Below are 22,096 nucleotides of genomic sequence, written 5' to 3'. Positions count from 1 at the left end.
TAGATACATTGGCCTTTTGTCCTGAGGTTAGAAGGGATTTTGTTAAACACTGAAAGTATAAAGCAGAAATCAAGTCTGTAGTTTAGCATCCGGAAACAGAAGGGATCAGGGAGCTTAGTGACAGTAAGTGAAGTGTTTTCATCTTGAGCCAGATGCTGCGTCTCAGCAAGCAGAAGCCTTTATGCACAGACCCCAAGTCACTTCTGCTCCTGCATCTCTAGCAGTCCAGCAAGTATCTCCCCCAGGGGAAGAAACAGATGGTCAACATGAATAACGGAAAGAGCACTTGGGGCCACAGCTGAGATCAGTCTAGAATCTCTTACCTATTTAGTGGCCTTGGGCAAGTCACATTCTCTTTACCATGGGCTTAACATCAGATTTGGGGTGCAAGTGCTTTGTGAAATGCTAACCAGGCGTGCTTGTGGGCTCAGCCTCTGTGTGGAGCACTGCATTACCCCTCTCTTCATTTGTTCCATTAGAATTAGGGATTTGGGAAAAGGTAGTTTTAGGGACATCTGGGCGGCTCAGTCAGTTAAGCGTCTGCCTTCAGCTCAGGTCATGATCCCAGGGTCCTGGATCGAGTCCCACATCGGGCTCCTTGCTCAGCAGGGAACCTGCTTCTCTTTCTGCCTGCTGCTCCCCCTGCTTGTGCTTTCTCTGTGATAAATGAAATCTTTAAAAAAAAAAAAAAAAAGAGTAGCTTTAGAACAAGAGAGCAATAAGTAAGTGTCTACTGTGTGCCAGCACCTTCCATACATTTTTTCCAATTCTGTCAACCTCTTAATCATTCTGATGACGACCCTCACCCAAAGAGCCCAATGGCACACACTGTCAGAGCCCATATGCTTTTCCTGGCACCCAGAGCTCCACCCAATAGCCCACAGGCTGAAAACCAAATGGGTTAAGGATGAAATCATGGAGGTAGATCAGAGATCGATTCCTAAGGGGGATGTTCCCTAACCTTTAAGGTCTGCATTTTGCAGGTCAGCCACACTAACCATTCCTCCGTGGGCCCCAATGTCTGGGTCCCCGTGGCAGCCAGGGCTGCTCTATGGGTCTGCCAGTGCTTGGGTTTCTCCAGAGCCCTGCTCTCAACATACACAGAAATGGCTCCCAAAGAAGTGACTGCATTCCCACCAAGGCTGGCTTTGTCTACTCAAGGCCCAGAGGCCGAGGGAGCTCCAAAGGGGAGACAGGTCACCTCTGCTATCCTGACTGCTCCCAGGCCGCCCGAGCTTCCCTCACCCTCCAGCAGAGGTCACCTCCTGGGAAGACTCGGCCCCTGCTGGGCCTTGGCCTGCATCCCAGGTTTGCAGTTGTGATTTATTTCTGGTACGTCAGCCTTCCGTCACCAAGTAGCAAAGCCCGAAAGCCAAAGGAGGAGCAGCAAGATATCTTACTGTGGCCACGAGCGTCTGCGGGGGAGCCGCTTCAGCGCTCAACTGTCCCCAATCCCCAAGGGGCTCTGAGAACTTCAGGATTACTGTCATATTCACTCCAGGGTCTGCGAGGACCTAACAGTGAGTAGCTGGGCGGGTGATGGACAAAAGCCAGGCGACAGGCAGAGAGAGGGAGAGGCTCTGCGGCAGAGAAGACAGAAACCCCAAGAGCTGTTAGGCCCACTTTTCTCTTCTGAGGGCAGATGGATGCAGAGTGACACCACTGACTCTTGAAGCCCCCCTCAGGGTATTTGCCTACAGAGAGCACGTTCCCTGTATTTTCAGACTCTCTGAGCTTGGGGGAGGGATGTTTTGTTCCAAAAAGAATCAGGTAACCTACTCCCATCTGGGGACCCTTCCCAAAGGAGTCTTGGGAAAGGTGTGGGGGGTATGGATGGAGGCCCAAAGATGGCCCCAAGTTAGGCCTAGAGCAAGGGGCTGGCCCTCCTGTCCCACCCCAGGAGAGGTGAGTGCAGCCAGAAGTCTGTGAAGCTCGTCATGCCAGGGAATGGAGACCCCAGCCTGGATGGCTTCCGGGGCTTGCAGTGGGGGTGGTCCAGATAAATACACCCTTTGCCTGTGGAGGGCTGGGGAAAGGGAAAGACGGTGTGCTACCCAGTCATGGCAGGTGGGGGGCGCAGATGCCCATCTTGGGAGCTTAAAAGGACTTGCAAGGAAATAGGCTTGTTTTTACAGGAACAGATATTTCTGTGCTCAGCTGGGGTTGCTGACTGGGGAGCCTGTAGCAGCCTGGGAGCCTGTAGCAGCCCGGGAGCCTGCTCTTGGCAAAGGAGACCGTTGTTATTCTAATTCTTCCTCTGGTAACCAGGCACCCAGCAGTGGGGACACCAGCCTTCCTGGAACAGCTACCCCCACTTGGCTGGTCAGAAAATTGGCCCCTTGGATAGACCAGGCCTTCTTGAGCCCAGAAAGGGCAGTAGAAGTGAGACTAGAGGCCGGCTTGGCACTACTGAATGTGAACTTGTGCCCATTTTCTGTCCGTCCCTCCCCGTCGGTAGATGATTCTCTCTGTCCCTCAAATACTATATCGAAGGTAGGAGGTACTAGGTGGCCTCGTGGGTAGGTGGCCTCCATATTCCTGCGGCAAAGCCAGCTAGCTCAGCAGCAATGTGTCCGGCCGGCATATCCTGGCTTGGTAGTGCTCCGAAAGGCAGTACCTGCCACAGGGCTCACTGGCCAATATTTCGGTAGGACATGGGGCATTCTGAGGACAGGTCCATTCTGCCATCAGGACCGAGCCAAAGGGATACCTCCAACCATGAACTCACATTCAGGGAGCAGCACTGGGCACAGGTGGGGAGGAATGGCTAGGACATCCCAGATAAGATCAGTCGAATGGAGGAGGTGACACCACCCACTGATGAGTGATACCAGAGCTTGGGACCATTAAGCTCTGCATCCCTCTGAGCACCAGGCAGAGGGCTTCTCGAGGAGTATGGAAGAAAGAAGAGGAAGAGAGAGAGAGAGACATGGAGCGAGGGACAGCAGAATGCAGGCAGGCAGGCAGGAAGGGAGGGTGGAAGGAGGGGAGGACAGGAGGGAGGAGGGAAAGTCCTGGATAAGGGCAGAATGAGTAAGGAACAGTGGGAAGCACAGGAAGTGTGTCTTGGAAGGAGGGGAGTTTCCAGGGGAGGACAGTTATGACTGTAGGTGGCAGGGAGTGGCTATAGGACTGCCATATTAAGAAGGGAAATCATGAAGCTTCTCATCTCTCAGAAGTGCAGAGAACAAGCAGAGGGAAAGCAGGACCACCCTCATCTCCTCAAAGAGAGGAGACAGCCCTTTAATTTGTCCCCTGCAAGGTTTCTCTGGAGTTCTTTCTAGATTCAAGGGTGTGACGGCCTCATGAGAGCTGACCTTGAGGGCTGACAGCCCAACCTCCTGCCTCTGGCCCAACCTACTGCCTCTGGCCCAACCTCCTGCCTCCAGCCTGGGCTTAGGCCTGGCCGACCACCTGCTGTCGGAACAGCAGCTTACAGCCAGAATATTCCCGGAGCCACGTGCTTGCCTGGGGTTCACAGAAATTTACAGCCAGTGGGAAGGTGCAGGTGTTTTGAGCATTCACAATAGGCCTGCTCTGTGCCAGGTGATACAGATGATCGAGAAAGGGCCCAGCCCTCGAAGGGCACACCACCTAGATCAAGAGGGCTAACAGCTGCTTCTTTTCCTTTTTTTTTTTTTTAATTTTTAATTTAAATTCAATTTCATTAACACCTGGTGTAATATTAGTTTCAGGGGTAGAATTCAGTTGACAGCGTCTTTCTGTTTCTCCCTCAGAGCCCCTGAGAATCACCCCCGAGTTGCTGAGCATGACCCGGGACGAGGCACTGCCAGACTCGTACTCAGCACAGGGCTTCTATGAGAACTATGAGCCCAAGGAGATCCTGGGCAGGTAAGGCCCAGACCTTCCCCAGGAAGTGCTGTCTTAGGCTCCAGCCGGTTCCATGGGCCCTGAGCACCAACCCTTTTCCATCCCCAAAGCATTATCCCCTTGAAGAAACCCTTAGTTTGGGTCCTGCCCTCCTGAACCAGGACAGATGAGAAGGGTATAGAAACATCCAGGTAAGAGACCTTTCCCAGCAGAGCTCTCCCGGTGCTGTCGACAAGCACATCCAAACCCAGTTTTGTGCCAGTGTCAGAGATCAGGGGTCAGAGGGAAGATTATGGCCTTCGGTGCTGGGAAAAAGCACTGAACTAGGAGTCAAGGGTCCTAAGACCAGGCTTATTACTCAGCAGCTCCAGACAAATCACTCTCCAACTATCTTCTTCATCCCACCCTCCCACCAAGCTCACAGGGAGTTGGTGGGCAAGAAAGGACATTTCTGTGGTGGCTTAGACCTGGGATTCTCCCTGGGGTGAGTGGGCCCTGGAACCACCTGTCCTCTGCACTCCCAGAGGAGTGAGCAGTGTCGTCAGGCGCTGCATTCACAAGCCCACGTGCCAGGAGTATGCTGTGAAGATCATTGACATCACTGGTGGAGGCAGCTTCAGCCCTAAGGAGGTGCAGGAGCTGCGGGAGGCCACGCTGAAGGAGGTGGACATCCTGCACAAGGTCTCAGGGCTCCCCAACATCGGTGAGTGATGGCCCTAGGCCCCGGCAGGGTGCTCCACCATGATTCTGCTCTACTAACTCAAGTCTGGGAGCGCGGCCCCACTGGGCAGCCAGCCAAAACCACCAGCGCGTCTCCTGCCCCCGAAACCCCGCCAGCCCGGTGCCCTGAGGCGTGAGGCTCCCACCTCCATGCTCTCCGCCGCAGAGACTCTGTTCTAAGCCTCCTCTTCCAGCCAGATGGAAGGGGTTGCAAGCAGGGCTGGGGCTAGTTGCAGGTTGGGAATGGGAACGTGAAGTCCCTGGGCGGGTCCCTCCCTTAGTGGTCCTCCTTTGAACAGCATTCTGATGCCCCTTCCAGCTTCTGAGGTCGTCGGTCCAAGCAGCTTTAACCCTGTTGCTCCTCTACCCCTGCTGCCTCTCTGCCCAGGCTCCTCTGCTACCTGACACGAGTTAGTCATTTCCATTTCAGTACAGCTGAAGGACACTTATGAGACCAACACTTTCTTCTTCTTGGTGTTTGATCTGTAAGTACCCAGCCCCGGAGCCAGCCACACCCTGGGGCCTGTCGGAGAACCTCCTGTTGTGGTCCCCTATCCAGTGCTTCCTGGAGCTCAACAAGCAGCTCCCTACACTGTGGAGGCCAAATACGGTCTCCAGTGCGTTAGGGAGATCAGCCCCGGGGGTCAGGCTGCCAGGTCTCGAGTCCTGTGTCCACCACGTAGAAGCCAATGATTTCTTTCAGTGTCTGTTTTCTCACGGGTATTACAGAAGTAATAATAGCACGGCAAATGGCAGGATGTAAATGCTATGAATTATTAACTACAACGGTCCTTCTACAAGCGGTCCTTCAACCCTCATTTTAGACACGGAGGCTACAGCAATGAGCAAGACATATAAGGTTCCTGACTTCGTGGAACAATTTTCAGAGAGTGAAGAGAAAGCAATAAAGTCAGCCACAACACACGCACAGTTACGTACATGTACAGACACATGAGCCAAAACAGGGCTTAGAGAGAGGTGGGGTTTCTTTAGATGGAACCACCGGCCAGGGAACGCTCTCCAGAAGGTGACCTAAGTAGAGACCCAGACGAAGTGAGGGAGGGATCGGAGCCAAGACCCGGAGAAGGCTCCGCAGAAGGGAAGAAGGAAGAACCAAAGCAAGGGCCCTGCTGGGTGGGCTTTGCATGTTCCGGGAAGCCAGAGTGGGGGCGGGGAGCAAGCCTGTGGTGTTGGCAGAATGCGAGGTCGGTCTGGACCGAACACCAGATTTTGCAGGCATGTTAGCCAGAGTCAGGATTTTGGAGGGATGAGAGTAGGAAGGTGATGGGATCTGATTTACTTTTGAAAAGCATCCATCTGACTGTAAGGAGGCAAGAGTGGGAAGGAGGAGACTCTCAGTATTGGTGTAAGAGGCCCCGGAAAGCAGGTGGTAAAGGTTATATTTGGGGTGTGGCTCAAAGAACATCAGCGTTGTCATCATCAGTGTCACTATTTCCCTGCTTCTGCACCACTAGGGCTCACAAGATGAGCTCCTTGTCAGTGTTAGCTCTGAGAGCCTCTGTTTTCTCAAGAAAGGAAAAATGACACCAACCACTCTGCCTATCTCCCAGGCTCTCAGCATTAGATTCCAACAATACAAAGTGCTCTGTGAACAATGCATTCAGACCTACTATCATTATTAGAAAAGTGTCCCAGGGAAGGGAGGTCTCCAGCTCCCTGTGCCCCCACTCCCGAGTCCTCACTGAAGAATGTGAATCTCCCTGCGTGCATCGTTGCTGTGGGGGCGTCTTATTTCTCCACACATAACGGCTAATTTAGGGACTGGGTTTACCTGAGGAAATTACTCAAGTAGATTTTGTCTTGTTAGAATGTTTCATACTGTAGCCATACTGTAGTACGAGCGGGGTTATTGTGCTCGGAGACACAGTGTAACTTGGCTGGTGTGTACGGTTCAACTGCCACCTCCAGGAAGCCACAGCCCGTTGCACCCTGCACAGTACCCAGTTTTACTGGTAAATCTTTCTGCAGCTGCTAACAGTGAATTCTCCTAGTGTCTTTAAAATGGAATTAGAATGATAAAAACTGGATTCACACATTGCCTTTTAGGAACACAGTACAGGTATAGTGCAAGTAAGGTTCACCTCTGTAAATTCTAGGTTATCTCCTCAAAGAGGCCCCCTTCCACCTCCACCAGCTAAGCTCAAGGGTTTTCTTGCCTCTGTGCCATGGGCCAAAATCCCTTGTGCCTTAGGAATCAAACCGATTTCCCTGGAGGGGTGACTGGGAGGGGGCAGACGCATCTTTCCTATTTAACCAGGGGAGACTTTCCCAGGACCCCCAAGACTTAACCGGCACAGCTGTCCCAACTCTGCTTAGTAACATGGTCCTTTAGAGCCCTTGAGGGCAGCTCAAATATCCCTAACCTTTGAAGAAGTCGCTCGGGGAAGCTATTTTTAATGCCGTCCTGAGTTGCCCTCCAGAGTGTAACTAGATTGTTCTAGCAGCGACCTCTTTCCACGTCATCCCAAGAAGTGAGAAGACTGAACCATAATTCTTAATCCTAAAATAAGCAGACTTTGCTCCCTCAGCACTTGCACTATGGCTTCTACCATTCGTTCCTGGGAAAGATCAGGATACTCCTGCCCTGCTCTGGATCTGGGGCCTTGGACCAGTGGCTCGGGGTCCCTCTTTCACCTCCCAGCCCTGATATTTTTTTAAAAGATTTTATTTATTTATTTGACAGAGATCACAAGTAGGCAGAGAGAACGAGAGAGAGAGAGAGAGAGAGAGAGAGAGCAGGAAGCAGGCCCCCTGCCGAGCAGAGAGCCCGATGTGGGGCTTGATCCTAGAACCCCGAGATCACGGCCTGAGCCAAAGGCAGAGGCTTAACCCACTGAGCCACCCAGGCAACCCCCCAGCCCTGATTTTGACACTGACAGATCCCAGTCTGGGCTGTGACTTCCACAGATCGGGGGACCCCGACACTGCTGCCATCCCACCCCTTCAGCCTCCCCTGCTCTCTTAATCTTCCTAGACAACATCTCTACTCAACGTCCTCAGCTTTTCCCTGCAGCCCTTGGTCCTTTATTGTGGCCCACCTTGTCTCTGGAGATATGAGGGTAGGAAATAGGTCCCTGGGAGCAGGATAAGGAGGGGTGGACTTGGAACCAATCCAGCTACAAACACTCTGTCCCCACAGGATGAAGAGAGGGGAGCTCTTTGATTACCTCACTGAGAAGGTCACTCTGAGTGAGAAGGAAACTAGGTAAGGATCCACCTGCCCCCATGACCACTCTCTGTCCCAGAGCACAAGTGGTCCCACCACCAAGGTCTTGGAGGGGGCACAGCATGCGTTTGTCTGGGCTGGGGGTGTGCTGCAGGCTTTTGTAGCCTCCCGCCAGCCTGTCTGGAGTCCTCCCTCACTGGCAGTCTGGCAGGTACATGGGCTTTCGTCTCCCTCCTGGGAGACCTGGCCCTGCAGAGGAGGAGCGAAGAGTAACATGTGCCTGTCCCACCCCAGGAAGATCATGAGAGCCCTGCTGGAGGTTATCCGCAACTTGCACAAACTCAACATTGTGCATCGGGATCTGAAGCCTGAGAACATCCTTTTGGATGACGACATGAACATCAAGCTCACAGACTTTGGTTTTTCCTGCCAGCTGGAGCCAGGAGAGAAGCTTCGAGGTCTGGTAACATGGCCTTGACCCATGTCAGAGGCTCAGGCTCTCTCATCCACACTTCCAGGAACAGAAAATGCCTGCATTTCTCCCCCACGTCCTCCCCCACCCCAGAATAAAAATGCTACTGTTTCAGGTTAGGTGTCTCTTTGGGTAAGCCTCATTCCAGGACTGGGCCAGGTTCCCACTGCTGGTGTTCTAGGCCATGAAACCACAGGCCCAGGCAGGTGGTCCTAGGAGCCAGTACCCAGTCCCTGCCCTTGGTCCTGAAGATGGTCAGTGTTAGAAGAATCCCAGCCCAAGCACCCGGTCACTTTTATCACCACGTCACCATTGTTTTCTCTGGACCTTCCTCTTCCAAGTGCCCCCTGCTGACCTATCCCGATGGTAACTATTCCTGCAGAGGTCTGTGGGACCCCCAGTTACCTGGCCCCTGAGATCATTGAATGCTCCATGAACGATGACCACCCAGGCTATGGGAAGGAGGTGGACATGTGAGTATGTTGGGGAAGACAGTGACCCACAGTGACGGGGTGTCCCCATGGCTGGGAGCACCTGGTTGTGGAGGGGAGGAAATGGCAGGAGCTACCGCCAGCCCTCCAGCCTTCCTCCCTGTCTCCCTGGTGCCAGGTGGAGCACAGGGGTCATCATGTATACCCTGCTGGCGGGCTCCCCGCCCTTCTGGCACCGGAAACAGATGCTGATGCTGAGGATGATCATGAGTGGCAACTACCAGTTTGGCTCGCCTGAATGGGATGATTATTCAGACACTGTGAAGGACTTGGTGAGAGGCCAGGCCTGCTGGGAGTGGGGGGCATATCGTGCTACAGAATGGAGGACCCTGCTGGGAAGACCTTCTGTCTTGTCAAGTGCTAGCGGGGACCCTGCCTTGGTGTTTTCAGCTCCCCTTCCTTATTCTCTCAGGTTTCCCGCTTCTTGGTGGTGAACCCCCAGGGCCGCTGTTCAGCAGAAGAGGCCTTAGCGCATCCCTTCTTCCAGCAGTATGTGGTAGAAGAAGTGCGTCACTTCAGCCCCCGGGGCAAGTTCAAGGTACTGAAGCTCCCCTCCCACCCAGGGCCCTGGGGCAGGACTCCTCAAGTCCAAGCCCCCAAATCCCCTTCCTTCCCCCAGGGATTCATTTCACCCACAGGGCTTCCAGAGCACCTGCCCTTCCCCTCCACCCATCCCCGTGATGGTTCCAGTTCAACTTCTGAATTCAGAGAAGGCAGATGTCCCTCACCTGGCTCCTACAGCCTATATCTCTGCAGATGCCGCAGGGTTTGGGATGGTAGGGAGAACATGAGGGAGCGTCCAGCAGTAGGAACACAAGGCTTCATGGCAAACAAGCTCAGGGACTCTCTGCTTCGGAGGGGGAAGGAGACAGGCCGGCAGAGGCTGGGGCCAGCTTCTTACTTCTGGCTCTCCACAGGTGATCGCTCTAACAGTACTGGCTTCAGTGCGGATCTATTACCAGTACCGCCGGGTGAAGCCTGTGACCCGGGAGATCGTAATCCGTGACCCCTACGCCCTCCGGCCTCTGCGCCGACTCATCGACGCCTATGCTTTCCGAATGTATGGCCACTGGGTGAAGAAGGGACAGCAGCAGAACCGGGCTGCCCTCTTCGAGAACACACCCAAAGCTGTGCTCCTTTCCCTGGCTGAGGAAGACTACTGAGCGGCTGGCAGGCGGGGTAGGTAGGGTGGGCGACAGGCAAGGAGGGAAAGACACAGAAATGTAGTTGAGGAGTAAGACCATGCCCAGGCCTCTATCCACAGGGGGCACTTGGCCCTGGCCAGGACCCCTGGCACTAGGGCCACCATCCCCTCTCAGAGGCTCTGCACAAGGAGAGCAGGGTGCTCCCATCACACGTTTTAAGTGTGGTCAGGGCCAGGCCCCATGGAGGGGCAACTAGCATTTGGGTTTGAGAGCTTTCCTGCTTCTCTCCTTCCCAGCTGTACCACCATCTCAGGTCCTTCCCTGAGGCCCAGAGTTCCTGACACTCACAGGTACTTCCCTTAGAGTTCCAGGGGGAGGGTAAAAGAGAGGAAAGTCTGAGATACACAATCGTGGAAATTTTACTGACCCCCGCAACACCCACTGACACCATGGAAGCAGGTTCCTTTCCAGGGACGTGTGTTTAGAGGCACATGGAAGCCCTCATTTAATTAATAATAGAAATAGAAAAGGAAGGCTCTGGTTATTTGTCTCTCTGGAGTGTTACTTACTTTGTGACTCCCACAATGTAGTTTTGTCTAGTCCATAATTCAGTTCTTAGACCTTTTTAAGACTCACACTGTGCTTTAAAGAGACCAGCTACCGCCTTCTACAGACCAATAGCAGAAATCAGGTTCTTTCAGAGGCACATGAAACACCACAAATGAGGCTAATGAAGGATGGATCTTCCTTCCACAGCAGTTCACTGGGAAAACAAAGAAAAATGGGGAAATTCTGTCTTCGGAAAACAATGCTGGATCCCTGCATCAGGCACTGAGAAAGGGGGAGGGAACAGATTTAAAAATTTCTAACGACGGGCCTTTCAGAGCATTCTGCCCCAGATGTTTAAGGACTGGCCCTATATGGTTAATATCTGACCTCTACGAGAAACGGCCAGCTCTCGGGCCACTATCCCTGAGTCAGGCCCCTTCTTCAAGAGATAGCGGTACCCCTCCTCTGAGGTCAGAGTCCTCTCCTGGCCTGATGAGAGATGCCTGCCACAGAGGGATGGGGTAAGGGGAGGGAACTCATTCTTGAGGCTGAAGCTGAAGAGCCTGGAGTTTGGCTGTGTGGAATGTGGCCAGGGAGTGACATGGGTACCACTGGGCTTTTCTCGGCTCTGCGTGGCTGTTCACAACTCCCCAGGCAGTCGGCCTGCACTGGAAGCACAGCGGAAGCCCAGGTTGTCTGAGGCTGAATCTGGAGTGTTGCCCATCCTGCCACCAGAGAAGAGGAAAGAGAATGGACATTCGTTGAGAAAGGGGCCTGGAGCCTTAACCAGCTTTCCTGCTCAACCGCCTAGGGCCTGCTGTGGTCCAGGGTGCCTAACGACTGAGGGCAGGGACTAGAAAGAACGCTGGTATGAGGGCACTCCTGGGGAAAAGGGTAAGAAGGGACTTGGGATAGGGGGGAGGAAGTGGGAGTGTGTAGCCCTCAGAGTCTGCTCTGGAAGGCAAGAAAGGCAATGACTAGTAACTTCGACTGCTCACAGTTCGGAATAACTCAGCCAAGACAAACCTGTCAGTAAGAAGCGAGAATATCATGTGCCAATGAGTACTTCATACTTTTCAGAGGACTTTCACATATATTCCTTCATTTGCCGTTTCTCAACACTTCCAGCAGGCAGGTTTGTTCGCCACTTTACAGACCCAGAATCAGATACCAGGACGATTTAAATGTCCTGGCCAAGGCCAACCAATGCTTCACGGGCACAAGAGATTCAGTGGCAAACCCAGCTTCCTGGCTCCCAGGCAGTACTTTCTCTACTACTTTATCCTAGAAAAGGAGGTAAGGGAAAGCCAGGGCCTTAATGTACCCAAAAAACAGCTGCAAACCTGACTTCCCGAGGCCACAGAAACTGTGGTCTCTTTCTGGTCCTTATGGAACCCAGGAATGGGAGGAGTCAGAGGGAGATCATCCAAATAACCCTACAGATGAGCAAAGCAGAGAGAGTCCCAGCAGGGAACTCGGGAGCCGGGGGCTCTACCATTCAGGCACCAGCAGTACCCATCTGTGTGACATGAACAGGTCCCAGCACCTCTGTGAACCTATTTTGACTGTGAAGTAAAATGGTTATAGAAAATTATTTTTCATGTACTTTCCACTTTGAAGGGTGCATTTCCATGACCACGGGCCATGACCTAGTACTGATGTGGCCATTCCCCTCCCCTGCCTCTGCCACCTAGTTATGAGGATGAGAGGAGAAACCCTTATGAGACACAAAGTCTCTCTGGGTGCTGAGAGCCGGCAAGAAAGGGCGCAAGTTGACCTAGGTTCTTCTGCTTCTCATGGCAAATGCTGCTTATTCTCTTTTCTGTACCCACAATTTGGGGTGCAGACTGAGGGGTGGAAGCAGCAGCAGCACCAGCTCTGGGGCTGCCTGTGCTCTGGGAGAGCAGGACCCAGACCCTCAGCCCCCGGCTACCAAGCTCCTCACCTGGTGGTGACCCGGGCCCGGTGATTGGCAGAGCCGTCAGCTGTGTCGATCCAGGAGGCCCCCCGAAGGACACGCATGTCCTGCTCAGCAGCCTGGTATGGAGATGCTGTCCACTCCCACACATTGCCCATGAGGTCATAGAGCCCTGCAGCACAGCAGGTGGGTCAGTCCCAGGCTGGGCAGCACCATCCTCCACTCCCCTGCCCCATAGGTATCAAATGCTTCCCTGGTGGTGTTTCCCTTGCCTCATCCTTCAGGCAGAGTGATCCCACCAACCAATTTGTGAATGTTGACAGCAACGTGGAGGGAGACCTTACCGTAGTTATTCTGGGGGGGGAAAGCATTCACTGGGGAGACTCCATGGAAGCCATCCTCAGCCTTGTCATCCTTGGGGAACTTTCCCTGAGGGGGAGAAATTTAAGCTCAAACATTTACCATCCTGTTCCAAGGTGGGTGTTCCTGCCTACCCAGAGGAAAACCAAGGTCACCTGGGGCAGGATGAAGGGCATGAGGCAGTGTACTGAGATGCCCATCCTGAGCTCCCAAACCTGTTTCCTCATGTCCTCCACCATTACCTCCTGACTGGAAATGTGTGGCTTCCCTGTGCCCATAGTGGTCTACGTCAAGCCCAACCCACTCCCACTTTCTCCACTCTCGGCAGCTTCAACCTCTCAGCCTGAACGCGTGCTTCAGTGCCTTGGGAAGGCTCCTTCTCTCTGCTCAGCACCACCTCCCTTCTCAAGGACGACTGATGCCTGCCCTGTGCTCTCCTGTACCATCTCTTCCCCTTCTACCACCAACAGTTTAACTCTCCCTCATCTGACCTGACTCTACTGTCCTCATCTGTTCTTATCACCAAAATGCTTGGGAAGGAACCTGTATTTGCTGATGCAGTTTGTTCAATCTTCTCAGTAAAACTGGGGTTCAGGTCCCCCTCCTCTATGGAAGCTGATCTCACTAAAGGGAAGATGAAGGGGTAATAATTTACTCAACAGCTACTCTGTGCTCCAGCTGCCACATTTCTCTCTTTTAATTTCATCCTTGCACGGTTGTGAGGCTAGTATTTTCTCCTTTTAAGAAACTGGCGACTGAGGCTCAAAGTGGTTAACTTATCAAAGACCATATAGCAAATAACTCAGATCTGTCTTTCTGCAAAGCTCTGATCCCAAGATCATCTAAAAGATCAGTTTACCCCTCAGGTCCACTTTAATGCTTTCCCCTGAAATGCTGATGCCGTGCCCCCCCACCCCACACTCTACAGGGATTCCCAGGGGGATAACATTCTTGCCTAAGATAGATATTGCTGACTCCCAAACCACTTGCTCTGACCCAGACCTCTGTCCTAAGATCCAGACTCATACATCTAGACTCATATTTCCAATATTTGAGCACATAAACGACCCAAGGGTACCTTAAACTAAGCTGATGCTAAACCCATCACGTTCTATCCTTCTGACCCCAACTGCATACCATCTGTTCTGATGATGGTAGCACTATAACCCTGTTGCCCAAACTTAGTTTCATGCTTGAATCCAACTCCCTCCCACGTCTCATCTTTGATTAATTACCAAACCCCGTCCATCTTTTGGCCATGCCTCTCCCATTTGGCTTCCTCTCCATCCCATTTCTACTTGATTCACGTGTTCATAATCCTCTGCGCCATTGCCACAGCCTCAAATTCAGAGACAGCTCCCACCCCTGCCCCCACTGCAGCTCTACTTCACTTAGGCACCAATGAGCGACTAGCATCCTCCCCAAATCAAATGATGTTGTGAGTCCCGCTTAAAAACCTTCACCAGCTCCCCACTGTCTGCAGGGAAAACCATACAACCCACTGTCTACCTCATCTCCTATACCTCCTGTTTCCCTAGGCTCCAGCCTCTCTGAATTTGTCCCATTTCTGAACACATGGTACCCTTCCCAATGCAGTGCTGACACTCACATTGTTCCTTCTGCTGTGAACACCCTTTCCTCCAATTTTCACTTAGCAAACTCCTATTCCATCAGCTCAAATGTCATCTTCTCCATGAAGTCACCCCCACCACGCTCAGGCAATCACTAACTTCTGCAACTCTTCGATATGTAGATCTACCACACTGTCTTTTGCTTTACCAGGTACCTGTCCCATTAGGACACAAAGCCCACTGCAGTCCCACGGCCCAACACAATGCCTAGCCTCAGGAGGTTTCGGTCAATGCTTTGAGAAGGGACAGGGGTGAGAAACATATGACTCACCTGCCACAGGTTGGTGCGGTTTGGCTGGAACTGGTTTCCCCATGGGTAAACCTGACCTGCCAGGACAGCAAGGAGACAGTGGGGGAGGAGGAGGTGAAGGGTTGTGAAAGGGAAAGCCAGAGAGAGGGAGGGAACCAAAAGGAAGTCAGGAGGTGGTGAGAAAAGAGAGAGAGAGATTACTTACTTTCATTTCCCATGCCTGTCCCTTCCATTCACCATCCCGCATTCGGAGCCCCTGGCCGCCTGATCTGCTCCAGGGCAGTGCAGTCCCAGGTGTGGCTCTGACTCAAGCCAGTCTGCAAACTATCTGTTACCCGCTCAAATCCAGAGAGGTACAGATACCGAGAGTAAGAGCTCAGAAACTTGTCCATTGGACTTAGACTGGATAAATAAACAAGCAACTTCATTTATCACAGTAATTTTGACTAATGGCGTGGCTGGTGTTTAAAAAGCAACAGAGGTGCTGAACATGAGCTGCTGTTTCCTTCTCCTGACTTTCTGTTCAGTCGGGACTGCCGCTCTTTGTAGGATTCCCTTCACACCTACGGAAAAGGATTCTGGGTAATTCTTTTCTTAGTCCCTGTACTTTGTTGTTCTGATTATATGCATTGAAATATAACATGTCTGGGTAGAATCTCCAAGAATAACCAATTTTACGTCTGTTTCTTCATTCTAGTTTTCCAGTTATTAACTTTTATTGGTCTGAGATGGATCAGAACTGAGAACGGTAACAAGTGGCCCTCCGCGAGCCACACAGATTAAGAAGCACTGCTCTAGGAAGTATGGACCCTTCCCCCCTTCAAAGCTCCCACGCAGGGCAGGATGGGGAGAAGAATAAAGGTAAGTCGCCTTGCCAGCTCTATACCCTTCAAGCCCCCTCGGGCAGCAAACTCCCACTCTTCCTCGGTGGGCAGCCGTTTCCCCCGCCACGCACAGTAGGCACGAGCATCGTTCCAGCTCACGTGTACCACTGGGAGCTCCAGTTTCTCTCGGATGCCAGAGCCAGGACCTGCAGGCTGACAGCCAGGATGAAGTGAGACAGGCTTCTGGGACTTCACGGAAGTCTGAGGAAGGCTAGGCCTAGGGTGTCTGAGTTCAGCTTTTACCACTAGATGGAGCAAGGAAGTCGGAGGAGACTGCCTGGAGCGTGAGGAGAGGCGAATCAGAAGGAGCATAAATATGAACCAGTGGGGAATGGGATGGGCAAGGAGCAAGAAGATCAGGGCGGAGGAAACAAGGGTGCTTGGCTGCTGCCTTTTTTAGTTTAGTATCCCCAGATGGGCAAGGGGTGGAGGGAAACCAGGCTTCCAGAATAAGAGTCAGCAGGGGTGGAAAAAAATGAGGCAGAGGAACCAACCCTTACCTGCCTCCAGAATGCCCTTTCCACTGGAAGCCACCAGAGGACAGACTACAAAAAAGAAGAAGTATGACCGCTAGATTCTCTGACCCGGCAAGGGCACCTTCCTGACTGACACACACAAGGCAGAATGACACTTCAGGCTCAGACGCAAGGGGTCCACGTGGGGGTGTTTCTGAAACCCTGAAAGCAGGCCACCTCACTGCCGTTATTAGAGGGGTGCCAGGCTGTTCTCTTGTCAGCTCAGGGAGTAACTTGAACCCTACACGTATCTAGTTTCTTACGGAGCCTCAGTGCGCAGAAACCAGCCCAGTGTGAACACCGGGAGTGTGTGTCCCGCGGACCCTCCGCAGGGGGTCTCTCTTGCTCCTCCCTCCCGCAGCTCTCAGGTGGGCTTCCCTGTGGTACTCTACCGTAAGCACCATAACCCACTCGCACTCCCTCCGCTGCAAGCCCGGTTCTCTCACCTCCATCTGATGGGTCACTTTGTTTCTGAGCTCATCCGAGACAAAGTCCTCAAAGACAAAACTCCACCCAAACATCTCAGCCTCTGTCCGGTACTTTTTTTCCCTGACAAACTCCCTGAAAAGAGATATTTCACTTGGTTAAGCTGATGATAAGGTTCCATGTCCCGCTCTCACCCCCTCTTGCTCCAGAAAACCTCACAGAGTCTCCTCAAAGCCACACATCACAGAGTTTCTGTCAGCAACAAGCAGGTCCTATGAAAGCCCAGGCAGGAGATTTTCTTTTAAAATCTGTGGCTGTATGTTTAATTCACATACAGTAAGGCACTCTTTTTAGTGCATAGTTTTGTGATTTTTGACAAAGCAGACAGTCACCATCACAATCCAGATACAGAGCAAGTCTATCAACCACCTCTAAAAATTCCCTCATGCCTCTGCAACCACTGATCTGTTTTTGTCCTATAGTTTTCCCTCGCCCAGAATATAAATTCACATAAATTGGATCATACAGTATGTAGGGTCTGGCTTCACTTAGCATAATACTTCTGACATTCATCCATGTGTTGCCAGTATTGGAAGCTTGTCCCTCTTCGATTCTGAGTAGCATTTTACTGTACGGATGCACCAAACTTCGCTTACCCATTCACCAGGCGCAGATCATCTGGTAATCTCCAGTTTGGGGAGATTATGAATAAAGCTGTTGAGAAGATTTAAGGGTGGGGAATGGGTCTCTTCTCTGAAAGGTCTTCATCATACACCTACTCACACAACAATCACGAGAGGGAGGCAGAATGTGTGTTACTATTTCCATCTAACAGATGAAAAAAATGGAATCATATAAAAATAATGTGCTGAAATTTTAGAACGGATGTTCACACAGTTTGGTATGGTAAAGCAAATTTCAGCAAGCAAACTGCCAGGGTAAGATGTATTGTTTTCACTGGGCTAAAAGTACCCTGTCGATGCCTGCCCTTTGATCTGAGAAGACCTTGTTCACCCGTGAAAGGGGCACTGAGAATGGAGGAGGTCAGATTAATAGCTATTTACCAACCTCAGAGCGTCTGAACGGTTTGAAAATCTTCCACCAGAGAGGCAGAGATAAATCATGGGTTCTAAGCAATGTTTAGGGGCTTGCTGAAAGTCTATCATAAACAGATAATAAAAACAAATAAATAAGTAACAAACTAGTGTTATTTGAAATATAAAAGATTTCTATCATAAAATAGGTCATAACTTGAAATACACAAAAGTGGACATGCATCTACCTACCTAGCTGTTTCTGTCATGATATAGCGCAAGCCTGACCCGAAGTGATTTCTCCTTAAATTTTAATAAACATTCTTTTAAAAACCACATGTAAGTAATGCACATTATAGAAAAATGAGAAAATAGAGGTAGATAAAAACAAAAAAACTGAAATCCATTATTACATCAACTAAGATATATCGTCCATATCCTTTCCTGTTCTGCCCCCTCCGCAAGGATTTCTAAATAGCTTTAAGAAGGTGTTTACCTAAAAAAAAAAAAAACAACAAACAAAACAAAAAACAAAAAGTGCTTCCGTGCAATTATTCTCATTTGGAAGTCACAAAAACATGGGCAAAATCTGTTACCTAAAGCAATGTTACACCTTCCAGTTCTTTTTAAACGCATTTACACTCCATGCACGTATTTTTTAAAACTAGGATCATACCCTGTATTTTGTTTGTAAGCTACTTTCTTCACTTAACATCTCACAATTCTTTTTGACAAAAAGATTTTAATGGCTGCTAAGTATTCTGTGATGTTGATATAACATGTTTAAGTGATCCTTATGTTGTTAGTATTTGTTCACAATGCCATCTTTTTAGCTAAACGTTTTTGGAAGACTTTAATTCTTTTCCTTAAGGAGAATCTGTAAGGGTGGAATCACTAAGTCAAAGGGCCTGAGAAGTCACCAACCACCCTTATGTTCACCTCCGTCTGTGTCTCCTGAATCAAAGAAAAAAAATTTTTGTCCTTTTTTACTTTATTTATTTATAACAGAGACAGAGTCTCTCTGTCTGTCTCCCTCTCTGCAAGAGGGGGAACATACACAAGGGGAATGGGAGAGGGACAAGCAGGCTTCCCTCTAAGTAAGGAGCCCAATCAGGGGCTTGATGCGTGCTCAATCCCAGGACCCTGGGATCATGATCTGAGCCACCCAGGCGCCCCGAATCAACTTTTTTCTAAGTCCACAATGTAACACTTAAGTCATTTCCCACGTTTGCTTTGTCGTTCTGTTCCTTCCTTTTCCTTATACTCCCCTCCTCCCTCTACATCCCCCACTGTATCCTTTGAAGGTAAGTCACAGGTATCTCCTGGATCATTTTCTGCTTTAGCCTGCACAAACATACACAAAACATACCACCGTGAGGAGACTGAGGCAGCTCAGCATGGCTTCTTAGATTGAGCTGGAACCACAATGTCTGTCCTAGACTAACTCCATTTCCCTAAGTAAATATAAAGGGAATTTAAGAGACTCAGCTACTACGACCCTGCTCCCAATTCCTTCTCCCTGTGGAAGAGGTTTTCGTTGAGTGTTTGACTCCCGCCCATAGTTCTCAGTGCTACAGCCAGTGTAATGGAAAATCCACGGGCTGAAGAGTGGGGGGCTGTGAGTTGCAGACCCAGCTCCGCCACTAACAGAGCGTGAACCTCCAGACTTCAGATTCTTCATCTGAAAAATGTAGGTAACACTTATCCCACAGCATTACCGCAAAGATGACATGCAATAGTAAATAAGCTACTTTCCTTTTAGATATAAGGAATGAAAATTTGAAAAAGCTCTACCACTCTTGGAAGAACACCTGATGTACCTGAAATCTTTGTTGGTGACAGGAAATATGTCAATGGCAAAGGGTTTTACTGTCACCTCCCGGACAGGCCCTTCACCATCTCTGCCATCTGGAGAATTTGTTCCCATCTGGAATCTCCCACCTGGTAGCTGGACCATGTTAGTAGTCTGCCCATTGCCTGTAGAGAAAAAGAAGCATCATCAGTAATACATGAATATATATTAAACAAGTGGCAATATTTGGATTATATGTAATATTCATAAGGGTGTAATGAAAAAAAAGTAGGCTTAAAAATATGGCCTTAAATTCCTGTTCTGCCTCTTAATTTGTTGGGTAATCTTAGGCAAATGAGTCAGATTTATTTGCCTACAAAGTAGAGATAACATCTATTTCATAGGTGTGGCTGTATAAATTAAAATTTTATGTGTGAAATGTTCTGAGCAGATGGTAATTATTCAACAAATGTTTATTTCTGTCCTTACTGTACCCAACAACTCTGTCCCAGCTAGCTGAACCTAGACATTAAGACCCTGAAATACTCGCAGACCCTGTCTATCCATACTTCTCATGTTGTTTCTCTGCCTCTTCCTCCCCATTTCTTATTGATTTCCCCCATTATATCAGATGTTCCAGGAAGAAAAGTACTACATCTATTTGGCCACTGTATTCCTGGCATCTAGCACAGAGCACAGTACTTAGCAAATAATTGATTGAGATCCTTCATATCCACTGTTTGAGCATGTCAGAAAATCAGGATTAAAAGGATCATTAATTCAACCTCCTTATTTAACAGGAAAAAACCCAGGACTCAAAAAAGGAAAAACACATGAAAAGCTAGTTAGCCGGGAACAAGGACTAGATGTTCCGGGTCTCCTTACTTCCAGGTCAGTGCTATTTCCAACCCACCACATTTGTCCCCATTTTGGAAAGTTCTGTTTCTACTTTAGGACGTCCAAGTACCCTAAGTTCCTTTATGGCAGCAGAGTGCACACTCTTCGCGTGTTTCTGTCTGTAACCTCCTGTTCTCGTTCTGACGCACTCACACGGATGATTTCATCAACTTCGAGGGAGAAAGAAACGGAGCAAGCAGGGCACTCAGATTAAAGGGAGTTAAGAAACGACATGCACTTGCAATGCGCGCACTTTATTTCGACGCTAGCGCCAGTAAACCGTAACAGGACAGCTGGTGAACCGCCGTTTAGTGACATTAATTAAAGAGAACTGTTACCTTTTTAAATCAGGGAAAGAGGATGGTATTTTTTTCATGACTCTCTTTTTGGCTTTTCAAGCTGGTGTTTACAAATAAAAGTGTATAATGCCTGGATTCACTTCAAAAAGGCTGCAGGGAGGTTCCTCAAAATGTTGAAAATAGAACTACCCTATGACCCAGCAATTGCACTGCTGGGTATTTACCCCAAAGATACAAACGTAGTGATCCGAAGGGGCACATGCACCCGAATGTTTATAGCAGCAATGTCTACAATAGCCAAACTATGGAAAGAACCTAGATGTCCATCAACAGACGAATGGATAAAGAAGATGTGGTATATATACACAATGGAATACTATGCAGCCATCAAAAGAAATGAAATCTTGCCATTTGCGACGACGTGGATGGAACTAGAGGGTATCATGCTTAGCAAAATAAGTCAATGGGAGAAAGACAACTATCATATGATCTCCCTGATATGAGGGAGAGGAGATGCAACATGGGGGTTAAGGGGGTAGGAGAAGAGTAAATGAAGCAAGATGGGATTGGGAGGGAGATAAACCATAAGTGACTCTTAATCTCACAAAACAAACTGAGGGTTGCTGGGGGGAAGGGGGTTGGGGGGGATGGGGTTATTATGGACATTGGGGAGGGTATGTGCTATGGTGAGTGCTGTGAAGTGTGTAAACCTGGCGATTCACAGACCTGTACCCCTGGGGGGAAAAAATATATGTTTATAAAAAATAAAATTAAAAAAAAAAAAAAAAAAGGCTGCAGGGAAATGGGAAAGTGGGAGCGATACCAAAACATCAAGATTAGCTATCAATTCGCAACTGTTTTAAGTTGCGGGACGAGCACATGGGAGGGGGTGTCTTTACATTCTCTTTACTTTAGTCCAGAAAAGCAAAAAAGAAGGTAGATGCACGCCGTTCACCACCGCGCCGCCTCCGGGAAGTGCGTCCGGCCGCTGCAAGCCCTTCCGGGAAGCGGGCGGAGGGGCCACGGTCTCTCGCCCGACCAGGGCGGGGACCCCACCCCCTTCCTGATGTCTCCCGGGGCACACAGGGTCAGGCCAGCACACTGACCTAACTCGAACCGCGGACCACACAGGAGCAACAGCAGCGTCAGCACCGGCGGCGAGGGGCCCATGGCGGGAACACGAGCCGCGCGCACAGGACGGCCCTGCCGCGCATGCGCTTCGCGTGCCCTGCGTCGGCGGCCGTAGTACGTGCCCCACGTCGGGCGCCGTACTGCGTGCGTACGGCCCGAGCTTTTTTTGGGGGCGGGGGGAGCGTTACGGTTTAGTGCGTCCCCGGCTACACCTGGGTCCAAACTGAACGCGTGTGGAGCCAGGTAAGATCAGTGTTTGTCAGGCTTAGCGCTGAGGGACGCCGCCTTTCCAGAAGCCCCTCATTACCCTATGAAGAGAACATTTTGACCGATTTCCTTCCCTTTTATATTCTAATCCTTGTCGGGCGCTGGAATAGCATTTCGAGATCAGAGAAAAGGTTTCAACTTAACATTTATTGCGCACGTACTTACGCAATTGCCAAGCCCCCCAAAACACAAAGCTTCACAACATACAACTTCGGGGGCGGGGGCTGCAGAGACACACCGACCACACAATTTCGTAACCGCGGGTGGAGGGACGGGCTCGTCAGCACGAGCACAGAC

At 50.3% G+C, this 22,096-nt stretch overlaps 2 protein-coding genes across 5 annotated transcripts; one reads left to right on the top strand and one right to left on the bottom strand.

Annotated features, from left to right (window-relative positions):
- Positions 1-1,329: 1,329 nt before the first annotated feature.
- Positions 1,330-10,332, top strand: PHKG1 (phosphorylase kinase catalytic subunit gamma 1). Its single transcript, XM_032872350.1, has 10 exons — positions 1,330-1,520; positions 3,738-3,852; positions 4,356-4,534; positions 4,982-5,036; positions 7,712-7,777; positions 8,033-8,196; positions 8,593-8,683; positions 8,820-8,973; positions 9,114-9,239; positions 9,619-10,332. The coding sequence occupies exons 2-10, from the start codon at positions 3,770-3,772 to the stop codon at positions 9,862-9,864; spliced, it is 1,164 nt and encodes a 387-aa protein (XP_032728241.1). The 5' UTR covers positions 1,330-1,520; positions 3,738-3,769; the 3' UTR covers positions 9,865-10,332.
- Positions 10,333-10,954: 622 nt separating this feature from the next.
- SUMF2 (sulfatase modifying factor 2) lies at positions 10,955-21,579 on the bottom strand. Of its 4 annotated transcripts, none has more exons than XM_032872351.1 (9): positions 21,508-21,579; positions 19,234-19,390; positions 16,400-16,514; positions 15,939-15,983; positions 15,441-15,591; positions 14,576-14,631; positions 12,658-12,742; positions 12,341-12,485; positions 10,955-11,120 (listed from the first exon to the last, which is right to left on the bottom strand). In XM_032872351.1, the coding sequence occupies exons 1-9, from the start codon at positions 21,569-21,571 to the stop codon at positions 11,036-11,038; spliced, it is 903 nt and encodes a 300-aa protein (XP_032728242.1). In that variant the 5' UTR covers positions 21,572-21,579; the 3' UTR covers positions 10,955-11,035. The 4 variants fall into 4 exon arrangements, with proteins under 4 accessions (XP_032728242.1, XP_032728244.1, XP_032728243.1 ...); XM_032872353.1 differs by lacking the exon at positions 21,508-21,579 and adding an exon at positions 20,256-20,275; XM_032872352.1 differs by lacking the exon at positions 21,508-21,579 and adding an exon at positions 20,173-20,197.
- Between the last annotated feature and the right edge of the window lie 517 nt (positions 21,580-22,096).

Source organism: Lontra canadensis, unplaced genomic scaffold, assembly GCF_010015895.1.
Source record: "Lontra canadensis isolate GAN:19392208 unplaced genomic scaffold, GSC_riverotter_1.0 scaffold45, whole genome shotgun sequence".
NCBI classification, from domain to species: Eukaryota; Metazoa; Chordata; class Mammalia; order Carnivora; family Mustelidae; genus Lontra; species Lontra canadensis.
The sequence above is the reverse complement of the archived record's forward strand: the minus strand, read 5'-3'. Positions and strand labels throughout refer to the sequence as shown.

What these genes read in the sequence shown, in the direction of transcription:
- SUMF2 (XM_032872351.1), bottom strand. Translation starts at nt 21,571, where the DNA reads ATGGGCCCCTCGCCGCCGGTGCTGACGCTGCTGTTGCTCCTGTGTGGT. An exon ending in GTCACCAACAAAGATTTCAG is followed by an intron (nt 16,515 to 19,233) that starts GTACATCAGGTG and finishes ATCTCTTTTCAG; the next exon opens with GGAGTTTGTCAGGGAAAAAA. An exon ending in AAGTGACCCATCAGATGGAG is followed by an intron (nt 15,984 to 16,399) that starts GTGAGAGAACCG and finishes TCTTTTTTGTAG; the next exon opens with TCTGTCCTCTGGTGGCTTCC.
- PHKG1 (XM_032872350.1), top strand. Translation starts at nt 3,770, where the DNA reads ATGACCCGGGACGAGGCACTGCCAGACTCGTACTCAGCACAGGGCTTC. An exon ending in CTCAGGGCTCCCCAACATCG is followed by an intron (nt 4,535 to 4,981) that starts GTGAGTGATGGC and finishes TTTCCATTTCAG; the next exon opens with TACAGCTGAAGGACACTTAT. An exon ending in GCCCCCGGGGCAAGTTCAAG is followed by an intron (nt 9,240 to 9,618) that starts GTACTGAAGCTC and finishes GGCTCTCCACAG; the next exon opens with GTGATCGCTCTAACAGTACT.